Source organism: Trichoplusia ni, chromosome 6, assembly GCF_003590095.1.
Source record: "Trichoplusia ni isolate ovarian cell line Hi5 chromosome 6, tn1, whole genome shotgun sequence".
NCBI classification, from domain to species: domain Eukaryota; kingdom Metazoa; phylum Arthropoda; class Insecta; order Lepidoptera; family Noctuidae; genus Trichoplusia; species Trichoplusia ni.
In genome coordinates, this window is record NC_039483.1 from 9,011,776 (window position 1) to 9,026,020 (window position 14,245).

At 34.6% G+C, this 14,245-nt stretch overlaps 1 protein-coding gene across 1 annotated transcript in view; it reads right to left on the bottom strand.

Moving 5' to 3' along the window:
* Positions 1–8,020: 8,020 nt before the first annotated feature.
* LOC113494848 overlaps positions 8,021–14,245 on the bottom strand; it is a 77,010-nt gene continuing 70,785 nt past the window's right edge. The window contains exons 8-12 of the mRNA XM_026873350.1: positions 13,331–13,486; positions 13,011–13,245; positions 12,623–12,835; positions 11,432–11,684; positions 8,021–10,440 (exon numbers count right to left, since the gene is read on the bottom strand). Of these exons, the coding sequence (XP_026729151.1) occupies positions 9,217–10,440; positions 11,432–11,684; positions 12,623–12,835; positions 13,011–13,245; positions 13,331–13,486 (2,081 nt within the window). The 3' untranslated portion in view covers positions 8,021–9,216. The remainder of the gene's footprint in view (positions 10,441–11,431; positions 11,685–12,622; positions 12,836–13,010; positions 13,246–13,330; positions 13,487–14,245) is intronic.

Here is a 14,245-nt window from a genome sequence, read left to right on the forward strand (position 1 = left end):
AATTTAAATCAGCTATGTCATAGTTCTAGAAAAGGAGTAAAATGTATTGAAATAATGCTGTGTTAGTATGGTTGCAAAGTTTCTGGTTATTTTCTTGTTTTATGCCACATAGCAAACTGATGAGGTTCAACTATGAAAAATCGGATGCCCATGTTATGAGTACGTTTCAAAAAAGAGAGTACCAAAAAGCCACAAAATTATTACACCTAGAATTTCTAGTCGCACATTCTGGAACTTTTTAAAAGAAAATTGTAATGAAATAAAACTAAGAACTTTAATATAAAGGTACACGCTCTAAACGTACGTTAAACTTAACGTGCAAAGCGATTATTACCTCGAAGCCATTAAGTTAAAAGATCTGTATAAAAAGAAAGAAAAACTAATAAAAACTTCTTTCAAAGTTCAACCGTCCGAACCGGGTCGAAAAGTTAATTAAATGTACGTACTGTTTGACTTAAGAGTTACCGCTAAGTCCGAGGGGGCTACCGAAGTATCTGGAAGTAAAACTGCTATAGTGTTGAAGCGAGATGGCGCAATACAATTTGTAGAGCGGCGTCTCTTTTGCAAGAGTGTTACCCGAAGGCATGGTGGTGGACCCCATACGAGGATAATATGAAATTCGTTCCAGTTAGCTTTGCAAAAGGTATACGTCTACCTTTTTTTAAAATTGAAGTGTATTATATTAAAATAGTTTTTAAGTAAACGAATAATTCGTCATCACAAATATTAACACTCCAAGCCAATTAATTACGATTGATTGGTAGCTTTAAACAAATGTTTGTTTTTATCTACAAACATTAACGTGAATTGATTTTGAAATATTAATTTAATTGAATAAAGTAGAGCTACATCGCTATAAAGTGCACTGTATTTTTTCGCTTGCAAATTTTGTTTATCTACAAATACAAACACGAATTGGTTTTGAAATATTAATTTAGTTGAATGAAGTAGAGCAACATTGCATTTGTTTAGCGTTAACTGTATTTTGTTTCATAAAACAATATTGTCACTGAAACGAAAAAAAAAGAAAAAGAAAAACTATTCAATAGTTAAAAGCAAATGAATTAATATTTACCTACAAGCTATAAAATAAAAAAAATATTAACACAGCAGTCATATACCGTGACTCCGCTTGAAGGCAGAAAATAAACAGTGTTCCCTTTTGAATGAAGCTTTCATTTTCAAATATTGGAATGAAAAATTGAATATCTACTGGAGTAGATTAAAAACTGAAATATTGAGTGGGCGTCCGGAGTGAAATAGTACCAACAATGAAACAGACTTCAAAGAGTAATACTCTATATTGCAGGTATTTTTAGAATCCATTTAAGGGGAAATTTCCAGTTATTCGAATCAAGCTAATACTAATACATATTTATATCTATACTAATATATAAAGCTGAAGAGTTTGTTTGTTTGAACGCGCTAATCTCAGGAACTACTGGTCCAAATTGAAAAAATCTTTTTGAGTTGAATAGAACATTCATCGAGGAAGGCTTTAGGCTATAAATCATCACGCTGCGACTAATAGCGAAGATACAATGGAAAATGTGAAAAATCAGGGCCGGTATAAATTATAACTTATATCTTCTACCCACGGGGACGAAGTCGCGGGCAACAGCTAGTATTGTATACTTTTTCTGTATTCGTTTTGGAAGTGTCGAAAGTATTTTAGTACTAGCTGTTGCCCGCGACTTCGTCTGCGTGATTTTCAAGATGTGAAAAACTATGAAGTTTAATAATAACGATCATCGCAAAAATGTAATGCAATATTGAAAATGAAACACTTTTTTTACATTTTAAGCTTGCTTTTTTTTTCTAAATTATAATGAATCTTGAGCGGCCCAAAGACTATCAAATGTTTGTATCAAACACATTTCATCGTTTACGATACTATCCTGGTGTCAAATATTTCACAGCTGTTTTAATGACTTTTTCTTATTTAATCCCAAAAAGAGGGGCTTGTAACTTTGACATATCTGCCTGCCTGCCTGTCTGTCTGTGACATCATAGCTTCCGAACGAATTGTACAATTTTAATTTAAACGTGAATTTGTGTTGACGAATCGACATGTTTGACAAATCGAGCCGTTTAAAAATGGGGGGATGCAAGTATGAAAAAATAACAGAAGGTATAACTCAGTCTTAGCACTTCTGCTAAAAATGTTTTACTTTCGAGGGTTTCCATTTTCTAATTGGGTGGGTTATGATTTTCGAGCACGTCTGTTTTTTGGCCGGCCTACACCTGAAATTGTTAGACGGATTATGATAGTGATTATGAAGTATCATAAAATTATTGTATTATTGTACTGTAACGAAAGAGGTAAACCAGAACCATATTACTGAGGCCCCGGTGTCCGTTCGTCTGTCTGTCACCTGGCTGTTTCTGAGAAACAGTGATAGCCAGACAGTTGTTATTTTCACACACGATGTTTTCTGACGATATAAATAAGATGTCAAATTATTTTTGTGGACGGAGCTGGTGAAGTGAGAGTCGGGCTCGGTAACTGTGGATGTTACATAGTGTCATAAGATATAAGATTTTGCAAAATTGCGCCCAGATAAACGGTTTCCTGAAACACGTTATGTTTGATTGTCCTCTTAATATTAAAACTGTTCTTCCTCACAAACATTTGGAATATTTCCAAAATAAACAAGTTGGTAAACGAGTTATCTTGGCCCCCTGGTGTTTTGATCATGATTTGCCTTTAAATTGCTGATAAATAAATAGCGTGAAAAAATATATCAGACACCTAAATTGACAATGACAAAAATCTAAAGTATAGGATATGTCTAATTTGTGATGTTACGACAAAGCAAAATATGAACATAAAAGTGACTTCATGCCCATGAGTTCTATTTACTGTACCAATTTACAAAGAAAAAATACGTATTTTATTCGTTAACCTACCTGACGATCATTGAAGTAAAATACCGTCATCCCTACTGCATAAATGGAACTTAAATAAAGACTACATGAGGTTGGTTATGAGATTACGCTGTCGATACCGACAGTCAAAATGAATTTTCCAGACATAGTGTGACGGATGTAAGTGCTGATAGCTACACGCTATTATCAGCCTTATTGGGGAAATTTCCAAAAATATGTTCCTAATCCTCGTCGGCTTAGCTTTGGGATCTCAGAAATTCATTCAGTCTTGTTCCTTCCCCTGTTTTTAAAAGGGTACGAAAGAAGAAAATTTTAAATAGAGTAATAGTAATAGAATAGTAATAGGATAATAGTAGAGATTACAATAAATTGTTACAGGAATTTTTGGAAGGGCCACGTGTGCGGTCTCTGTAATGGCGGATGTAGACCAATCAAATCGTTAAAATTTTGAAAAATCCCAGGTATCAGTAGACATTGTTCTATCAATAGATACGTAATGTCAAAAACCGTCTAGCGTACGCTCTTATTAATTGATAGCTTTGGTCTTATAGATCTTTCACATTGCATACCTATTATGAAGTTTTTATGCAAGTTTTCTGGGCTTTTCTATCCGAAACACTTTTGGCCTATGTAATGTTGCAAATTTAAGAAAACATTATTTAATTGTTTGAAAGGCTTTTTTGTTTGAAAGTTTATATTTTTGTTGCTAGTTGTTACAGATGAACCAAGGTAATATAATTAACTGTGTCGTTCAGTAATTTATTGTTATGCATAATTATAGATGAGATCAATGTGAACTACATGCAACTTTGGGTTGAGTGTCACTACGAATTATTTTATCTTGAAGTAGCATCGCCAACATTACCGAGCTAAAAACATAGGTATATACACCTATCGTAAATAAACACAAAATCATATTACGGCATTCCACATTTGAACTTGAGTAATTTTAGTACACCAATAAAAATAAAAATAATTTATGTTTCTTTGTTTCAAGAATGTACCGATTACGAAGTAACATTTGCATCAAAAGAATAATAATAAAAGTATTAATAGTTTATGTTTCTTTTATTTTAATTATTGTCGCGCTAGGTCTACTTTAGACTTGAAAGAGAATAAAATGACTGATTTTGTGAAAATGATTTACTTTCGAAAAAATATATTATTGCTCTGCCAAAAGTCTTAAGATAAATAGCGTGATGTTTTTTGAGTAAATTGATGACCGTGCTGCCTACTACTCAATGGGATGAAAATACACTTCATAATTGTATTACACGATGTTACGGGTGAGTCCAAAAATTTAAAACTTTACTGCTCGTGCCCCCTGCATAGCAGCGTTATGTTTTTTGTATATTTGTTGTATCATGTGTACGATAAGGTTCATGCAAAATTTGAACGAAATATATTCAGTAGTTTATGAGATAATTTGATATTTGTGTATAGATATAAAAGGCTCCTGCTCACCCCCTGTAACGAAAAGCGAGATAATAAGTAAAAAGTATGTTGACCGGACCTCTTGTTGATATTCTCTGAAAATATGAATCAAATCTATCGAGTACTTTCCGAGATCTTTCCGGACATACATACAGACAAACAGACAAAAATTCTAAAAATCATATTTTCGGCATCGGAATCGTTCGTAGACCACCCTGCAACTATTCTTTTTTTTTAATATTCAATGTACAGTTTTCAGTTTTCTACAATTTTATTATATGTATAGATTAGAACCATAATTTCTTTCTTAATCCCTATATTGCTCTACTTCGAGTGTTATTTAATGCTTTTCGGCTACTTATTTAAGTATTAATAAGTATTTGGGAGTCCATTCGTTACCTGATAATTATGAATATTTATTGTGTACTGTGATTAAGGTAAGATAAATGTCTTAAAACCAGTCGTACTTACTTAACACACTTGAAACGAGGTGAGTTTGTGGTTCCATGTGTGGATTTGTATGTCGGAGGTGCTGGTTCCATCCTAATAAAGGCAAGTAACAATGTGATTTTTTCAAAATTATATGTACTTATTTTAATTACTCTACGGCACCACTAACAGCGTGTGGTCATGCTCTAACCTTTCTAATATGAGAAGATACCTATATTTCATGTACTTACTACTCGCTTAGATATTCACTACACTATTCCGAATATAATCCAACAACAAAAACTGGCCATATATCAGTCTCAACCCAAAAAAAATCTTAAAACAAAAACTCAGAGACAGATCACCGTTTAATAAAAAAAAAGAGATGAAAACAAAATGGCGCCGGCGGCAGGTGCTTCAATATTTGCAAACAACATTGTCCGGCAATACGTTGGCTATGAAAAATGCTATTGTATTATAGATTTTAAGTGCTCTTTGTCGGCTCCACGATTTATGGATTCCTGAACGTTACAGATACAATGAAATATGGTCGCTATAAATATTTTTTGTGAATAATCGGTGTCGTGCGTGGAACATGTTTTGTAATGTATGGCATTAGGTTTACGGCCGGGTTTATCTGCATACTGGGTTTGATGCTAGCAATACGTTTAGATAACATTTATTGAAGCGTATTTTTGTTTTTGGATACGTAGGCTTTTGCTAAGTGGTTATATTTAGAAAATGGAAATCGCATACTGTTGCCTAGTAATGGCACGAATCGATTATGTAAAAGTATGAAAGTATGTTTTATCGTGATTTTACTGAGAATTTTGCAGCCTTTTAGACAACATATATTTCATATTCAATTCTTTAAAAGTTGAAGTCAAAAATTACTTGAAACATACATGTGTTCGACTCGCGACGCCACCGTTGCGTCAGCTCATGATTAAGGACTCCGGTGAGGTCGATACTTAGTTGGGCAATACCAATAAATACGCGTGAGTATAATTTAATAATGAAACAAGCAAAGTATGGATTTTCGATTTATTATGACTAATTTATAAAAGTATTTATAAATATCCAATGCCACATCTGTCGCTACGTCACGTGGCATGCAATATAGTTTAGAACCGTTTTTGATCACGTGACTTATCGAATATCACTTTCATACATTTGAAAGCCCAGTACTTAAGTTGGTAAAGAACTTGAGTTTGGACAAAAGACCTATTACTTCGAATCCTAAATAAATAAATCTAGGAATCCTTTTCTAAAAGGACCGTCACTTAGTCACAGTGTGAATTTAATCCAATAAATACAGTTTATTTAGGACAGTAAGTCCTGCTCCCAGTGTCTAGTGTAGTGTCTACAATCTCACTATTTGTATGAATTACATTTATTTAAGACTTTCTTATGTTTATACTTACAGAGATTGACAGCTGATGTTCTGTTTATTTTGTTTTTTTTTTTACCGAAGATGTAAGTTTAAACCACTTTTCATGGAGATTGTTTTTTTTTAAATGAGTACTGTTTATGCATGTCGGAGGCGGGGTTCGAACCCGCAAGACTTGGATTGGTAGTTGTTTTCAAGGTTCTTGTTCTATAATCCAAAATCTTTATTAATTTCTTTCGGTTTTTTTATACATTTTTATCCGAATTTAGATAAGTAATTTTCTATATCTCTATTGTGTTTTAATAGAAACACAAAATGATTTGGGACGCATATAATAAAACATGAAAATTTTGTACAAAATATATTTTATTTCTTTAACATTACCCATCCGGTAAATGCTAACAAAATCTAAATTACTGTCGAAATAAGCATGTAAAATACTATTGCAAACAATTTGTACAATCTAATTTATTTACTTAAAATAATATGAAGTTCTAAGCAATATCCAAAAAAAAAATCCATGACAATATTATAACATTTTTTTTTCCTTTTAGAACATTTCCTTTTTCATTATATTACAATAACATCGTCGGCGTCGACCAGCTCGTAAAGACTGCTATAGCATCCGACACTATTAAAGAATAAAAAACTCCTTGCTTATATTTTTTATCAACTCGTCCTCCGATCTTTGTATAAGTTACGTAAAACAAAGCCAAGAATTTATAGCTTTCCTCTTACATGAACAAACAATAGTGATATTTTTTCAATTGTTTTTTTTTAGTTTCTCTATTGTCTGAACGATGCTGTCACCAGTAAGTATGTCAAACTTGAACAAGCATTCAGCTTAGCTATTTTTGTGATAAGCTTTGTTCTTCGCAGAGAATGACAGGTGAGTGCTATCTGCCCTAGATTGTCAAAGTTTCGAACAAACATCAATAGATAGAGGTAGAGGTGTTATTGTCATTTCAGAATGCCTACGCGGCTTAGATCACATCGGAAGCGAAATGTGTTACGAAAGTACGAAGTTTTATCGTTTTTTACTGTCATTAAAATTGCGTGATTTTTCAATTTTCAATATTTGTTTTTTTTTTTCATTTCTGTTGTTTTTTTTACAACCAGTAATAAATCTAAATACAATTTTTACAACCATTGAAATGCCATGAATGTCATCACAGTTATTTTTTATGGATATTGCTTTACATTCAAAATAAATATACTTATATCAAATCGTAATTTACCAAAGCATTTTTAGAGGCAGTGAAAACAATCTAAATGCTAACAGTGCAAAATATATAATTGTATAAATAGCTTGATTGCACGATCTTAAGATAATTTTCAAAAGAAATCACAATAACGTTTGGTTCCTTGTGGATCGAGACTGTTTGAATGCAACACTAACCAACAATGATATTGTATCAATAAAAAGATGCTAACCAATCACAACGTGTAGCATGAGATATGACAGAGGATGAAAGAATTAGGTAAAACCTTTTTGGTCTTTTTTATGCAAGACGTACCACGAGCAGTTACCTAACGACTTAGGCTCATGCCTATATTCATGAACAAGTTTATATTTCAGCGGTGAGGTCTGACTAAATGTAGGTCTAAGATAGCGTGGTCGTGAACTTGTAAAGACCTTACTAATCTTTATTCGATATATAATTATTATTTTTTTCTTTAGACGGTGCGATCCAGCTTCGGAACTTAATAGTAAGTATTGTAAAATTATTGCGAATAGAGAACTAACCGTAACTAACCGCAGTGCTTATATTTATTTTGGAGGCAGACATCACCGATTTCTTGGAAAACCAAGTTAAAAGTGAATTAAACAATTTTGTGCCTTATTTGTGCTATGTTATGATATTTTTTTCTAAAAAGTATACATCAATGAAAAAATAGAATTAGAAATTAATTTTGAATTCCCATCTTGGAATTTTCTACTTTATATAATTTTCTTTTTTATAGAACCAGATATAATTATGATGATAAACTTTAAATAAAGTGATTAAGTTGCTTTATTCGTTAGCAAAAAATCAATGGTGTCTGCTGTTAAATGACTAATAACGTTCTTAATCTAATCGAATTTATTTACATTATAACGAGTAGATACATGATGCTCGCATTCAGTCGAATCGCTTTGAAGCTAGAACGCACGTAAAATTACGCCAAGTTCGATACCACGGGAAAATTCAATAAAATAAACCTGGCTTAACACTGCCAAGAATATTATTGCGTCTTATGGAACACGCTTTTAGTAAAAGCCAATTTTTGTATTTCGAAAATGTTTCTATTTACAAGTTGAACTTGGCGATCATTTCACAAGCATAATTATACAAGATAAGTGTCAACATGATGTTTCAAAATGAATTAAAAATTAACTAATACTGTATTTCCGTGAGTGTTCGTACTTATTTCTTGTTATAAAAACATTACGACTATAACTACCTAAGTTGATAATCACTTAACTGTTTGGCTACTATCACCTTGCCCTAACCTATGATCGTTCATTTGAAGCATCAGTTAATGTTAGGTTTAAATTTAGGTATAAGGGTATATACAGTAATTACAAAACAATGTCGTCAATTTGAGCGCCGGGGAATCTACCCTCCTAAATGAAACGAGTTAAATACAGGGTGACTTCAATAAAGTACACTAAAAAGTACTGTACTTAAGTAAAGTAGAAATATAATGACAGTTTCGAGCAGCGGCAAGGAAAATATTCAATGCCGTTTTTCAACAAATTAAACTGATCAACGTCAACCGTAAACTTTGTACATCACTACAATATTTCCGCGAGCACGCAATGCGAACTGCTTGATACTGCCATTACACTGAATTTGTAGCAAATATTCATCGTAAAATTGACAGAATTACGAATTTCAGCTGTCATGATTTTCACCATACCGCGTAACAATAACAGGTAAAGAACTTGGTTCTCAGTAGTCAACAAAGGAGGGCTCTGACGGCGCTCAATATAGCGTCTGTCAATGGAGGCTCCAGTCCATGGGAAGGTCCCGGGAGGTAGATCGCGAGTGTAGCGAGGGCGGTGCGTGAGGCGCACCGCGGGCCGCGTGTCAGTAATCCAGGGACTCCTCATCCGGAGATCGTTTGCGGCAGCAGAGGCGCCAGGCGGCACCGAGAGCACACACACCGATAGCAATCGCTAACCCAGCACCCAGAGCTGGTGCTGTCCACTCCCCCCCTCCCACACTCCTCGCCCGCGCACACAGCTCAGGAGCCTCATCGTGCAACTGACCCAACGGAAGACCTCCTAATAAATCTAAATAGCCCAAGCGTCTCAAGCTATCCTCAGAATACGCTTCTCTAGCACTCTTTTCTTCCGAGGTCCAAAATTTACGTTCACCGGAAGTAACGTTAGGACAATTAACGACACCATTACAAATCAATCTTGCCGGAATACATAGAGCTTCTCCTGGACAAATAAAGTCACAACCTTGTCCAGAATCAGTGGATCTCATTTCACCATCAGTTAGACGTGAAGTCATCAAGGTTCCGTCTGAGTTTTTAGGTAAGTGGTATAACCCAGTCCAAGCTATTTTGAAGGCAGCTCTTGCTGGAGATGCGCTTCCAATAAATACTATCCGGATCGATCTAGTCTTTTCTTTTTCAATGACTAATGGGTCATCTAAAGATTCAAACCCAAGTTCACCAGCGGATAAAATTGGCAGCTTTTCTGTTTCGGTGACATTATCTCCACATACAGACAGGTATGGGTCTAGTCGTCCTGGTAAATAGATCTGAATGTTACCATCCTCGCAGTGACGTGACGCAAATTTAATACTTTCGAAGTGTAACCAGATGTCTCTCTTTTCCTCGATCTCAAGATCCCATATGCATTGAATCCTCTTTGGTGGTTCCATGTAGCCGAGTGCTTCTAAGTGCGGGTAGACAATTTCACCATCTGAAGCAGCGGCTAGAACTGCGGGCCCACATAGAGGACCGTGGACAAATTCATAGCGAGCTTCAAATAATGGAGAAGGGTTCTTGAAATAAGACGCTGCAGCGTGAGCGTTGTCTACAATTAGCTGAAGATTTAAACTCTCTCCCGAAGACACTACCCTATATGGTCTCGCCCTGCTAACGGCATTAGAATGTTTTGCACAAAGACAGGAGCCAAGCGATCTTTGCACGGCTAGATGGAGTGGTAGAGGTGTGGTACTGACTCCTGGCGCTGTCATGTTGGGTGATTTACCACCTGGGTTGGGCTCCCAAATGATCAGCTTATCAGCTCGATCTTCGTAGCAGTTTTGACAGGTTACTGAAGTATAGGGGTGTTCCTGGGAAAAAGACAAAGCCTTTAGTTGGGTTATCGCGTAACTAATTCCTCCATTTTGGGATCCTAAAAAAAAAATTCTAGCTATATTTCTTTCTGAAATTACCAGGTACATTACTCTAGCTATGATATTATTTTGTAACTCCTTCTTATGTTTCATACAGCCTCCGAACAAAAACAGTCTAGACTGCTAACAACAATCAAAAAGTTACGCCAAGCCCTGCATTGTTGTTCAGAATGATTTCTAACAATTATATTAAGTACTTTTCTTTTGTGAATCTGAGTTTATTGTCATAGAAATTATGGTCTAGTAAACTTTAACAATAATGATGATTTATAAAATTCAAAACTTAGTTTTAATTTCATCTATTCAAGTCTATCTGAGGACAAGTTTGTCTTATAAAACGAAATTAATTAAACTAGATTAAATTAGAAATTAACTGAACCGTTTTCTCTCTACATTTAATTGAACTTTGTGAAAATATATATAAAAACTGTTTATCTATACCTTTTTTGTTAGTTAAGCATTGTAATAAAGTAGTAGCCTCTACTACGTTAAAGTAATTTTATTTACTTTTCAACTCGTTGGTTGCGCAAAGTAAATAAAAGTTAAACATTCTTCAACTATTTGCGTTTGAGAGTGCTAATTACATTAGCGAGTTAAAATACTTAAATTAGTCAGCTGTTAATTCATCCAGACTTATTCACATATGCTTGTATAAACTAATTTCTCTAAGTAGTGTTTTTATTTATTCACAAAAGGTACTTGGTATTTTTTAAATGGCTTTTAAACCTATATTTGTATCATAGATATTAATATAGAACAAATAGAAAGTTGCTAAAATATATAGTATTTTTTTCGAAAAAATAGTAATTTTGAGGTTATTCTTAAAAACAAATCATTCCACACAAATTCTTATTTGAGCTCTAAATATCACAAGCAGGTTAACGGCCTTGTATTTAATCTAATAGCGATAAAACAGGATAAAACTCACCTTAAAGTTAACACTCAAGATTGTAAGAATGACTCTTGCATATATCCGTTTATCTGTCACAAATCTGTAGAGACAGTGTACATCTTCACCAGGTGACGCTTGCTTATAGACGAGAGTGTTGAGGGGTGACCTCAGCCTTCCTGCCCTCTGCTTCCAAGATGCTATGATCTCATCACAAGCAGTACCGGGAACTGGTTCTCCGAACCGCGTGTTGTTGAAGAAGTCGTAGTGGGCCCAGTAGTAGAGTGAAGAACTAAAAGAGAGCATTCTTAGTGAGTCAGCGGGTATGGATTTTATTGTTCTTTTTGTGGGCTGTAGTTGGGGTAGGCGAGTTTGAGCTTTGAGCTTTAATCGATATCGAGATTGTAAGATGACTCTTTAACACTATCTGCCGGACTGTATAGTACTAAGACTAAGTGCGCAAAACTTGCTGAAATCTTCTAATTTTTATCTACATTCAGTTAGCACTCTGTTATCTCTTTTTGTGGCTTCTATTTCACGAATTTTGCAATTTTTTATTAATATTATTTTTCTATGGTTTTGCAGCTAAATGCTTTTAAATTACCTACGTATTTCATAAGTATTATTTCTAAAGTTAAAACTCTCAATTGAAATCCACCTGAAAAGTCATGTTTGGCTTCCTCAACATTTCTAAAGAAACTATTATTAAATAGATCACAACAATTCTAATCTCGAAGCATTTTTATCCAGAACCCAGTGCTTGTGTAAACTAATTATACTAAACTAAGACTGTTTACTCTACCGTCTTTGTTTGCTGGTTCCCACATTTGTTTTGTCCTCCAGATTTAATTGATGGCAGTATTTGCGAAGGAAAATCTCACGTAAACAAATAGCGCCGGGGCTCTGGCGAAGTGTCGTTGTTTATTACAATTTACGTCATTAAGAGAGTTTAATGTTTTCTAGGCTATAAAAATTAAGTTATGGCAAGGAATTAAGTATGATTTATTGTGTTTTTCAATTCTATTGTGGGTTTGGATGGTGGAACTTTAAATAATGGATGTTATTATTTTGCAATAACGGGATTTATTGTTATGGTTTTTATTTTAAGTTGTACTTACTTTTGCAAATTGATGGTTCAGTTGTTTCTCTTTGTTATATTTCGTATTCAGTTTCTGTTTTATTGTGATATACTATTAAAGAGTTTAGTATTGAGGAAGATAAATAGCTTACCCACTATAACTGCCAGTTTTGCTTTCGAATCTTACAAACATGGCGTTGCCCGTGGATACGAAGTCATGTTTCTCCATGGGTCTGCTGAAAGTGTCGCAGAAGGTCTTGATGATGCGAGCGTCATCCGGTCTTGGAGCGTCATAGAGGGTGAGGGACTCCCCACAGTCGCCAGTCCAGGGTTGGATAGGAGACTCTATGCGGTTGATTCGGAAGCTGCATGAAATAAAATTATTTTCAGGATGTAGATTTTTCTTCTGGTAGTAGGCAATATTAGTTTATTAAAAAATGGTGTTAATTGAAGATTTTAATTGGAGGATTACTTTGGGATTACTTAGTTATATAAAAAAATATTATGTCTTTGTTATGGTTATTTTCAAAATTCGCTCACCTTGGAAAATACAGCCTCACGACCTGCCCAGGGAAACCCTGCATTAGATATGTGCAGGACGTATGAGGTGGGTACCAATGTGCAACCGAGAGGAAGATGCCTTCAGTATCACCTGACTTCTTCAAGGTTTCAGCGGTGAGCAGCCAGTCGCACGTACCAACCTTCGAACCTGGAGCCTCCACGTGACCAGGCCAGTTACCCACATTGAAATGGAAACCAGTGTTCAGAAGAGGACCTGATGAAAAAAACAAGTAGAAAAGAAGTAAGAAAAAGAAACAAAATCGAATGGATTTTAAAAGAGAATAATAAAACAAGTTTACCTGCTGGTGAGCTGACGAATTCTACAAAGAGATCCTGAGAGGTTCCAATGATGGAGTATGGAAACTTGCCCATGCCGCAAAAGGTACCGATGACTGAAGCCGATTCGTCCTTGCCATCATAAATTCTTATATAGTCGTATGGACAGTTTTCAGAACCTGTTAAAATGAACATTATAATAGGCTTTATGAGAAGAATATGATAAAAATATTTACCTTACTACTCTGCTTATAGATGATGAATAGTAAAATTAAGGAACTGAATGTTATGAATTATCGTAAGATAGTTTTTATTATTCAGCATTATTTTGACATATTTTTGTAGTGATACATTATAAAAATGGTAACTATCTAGCTAGTAATTCTTACGAGATTCCGGTTTGGTGACAAACGGATAGACAGTGAAGACTGAGTAATAGAAGTCTGTCTCTGCCCTTGGGGTACCAAACCAGAAAAAAAACCACTTAACCAATACCAATTTTACTATACGAAAAGAAAAGCCAATACAAAGACAACGTCACGTATCAAATTCAAATCCGTCCCTAAACACGTTAAACCACTTCAAAGTCGATACATTTCATATTCATATAAACTAAACCAAAGCACTTGCTATATTATTTTTCAATACGATTTTCTACAACACGAGGAAACTCAGCGGTCTAAGAATTTAATATCGGCCAAGTTGCAGGCCAGAACAGATTTAATGTTGGTTATTGGATGGCCGTTATTTACGACTATCATAACTTATAGCACCTTGCTGCGTTATGTAAAAATATGGAGGATACTGTTATTGTGTTCTACAAGCTCTTTGACGATTTTGAAATTTTAGTTTTAGATTAGTTGGCTGTTTAGATGAATGTTGAGGGTGAAAATAGGAGAGATTGATGAAATTAGGTGAAGTGGCGATAAATGGAATAA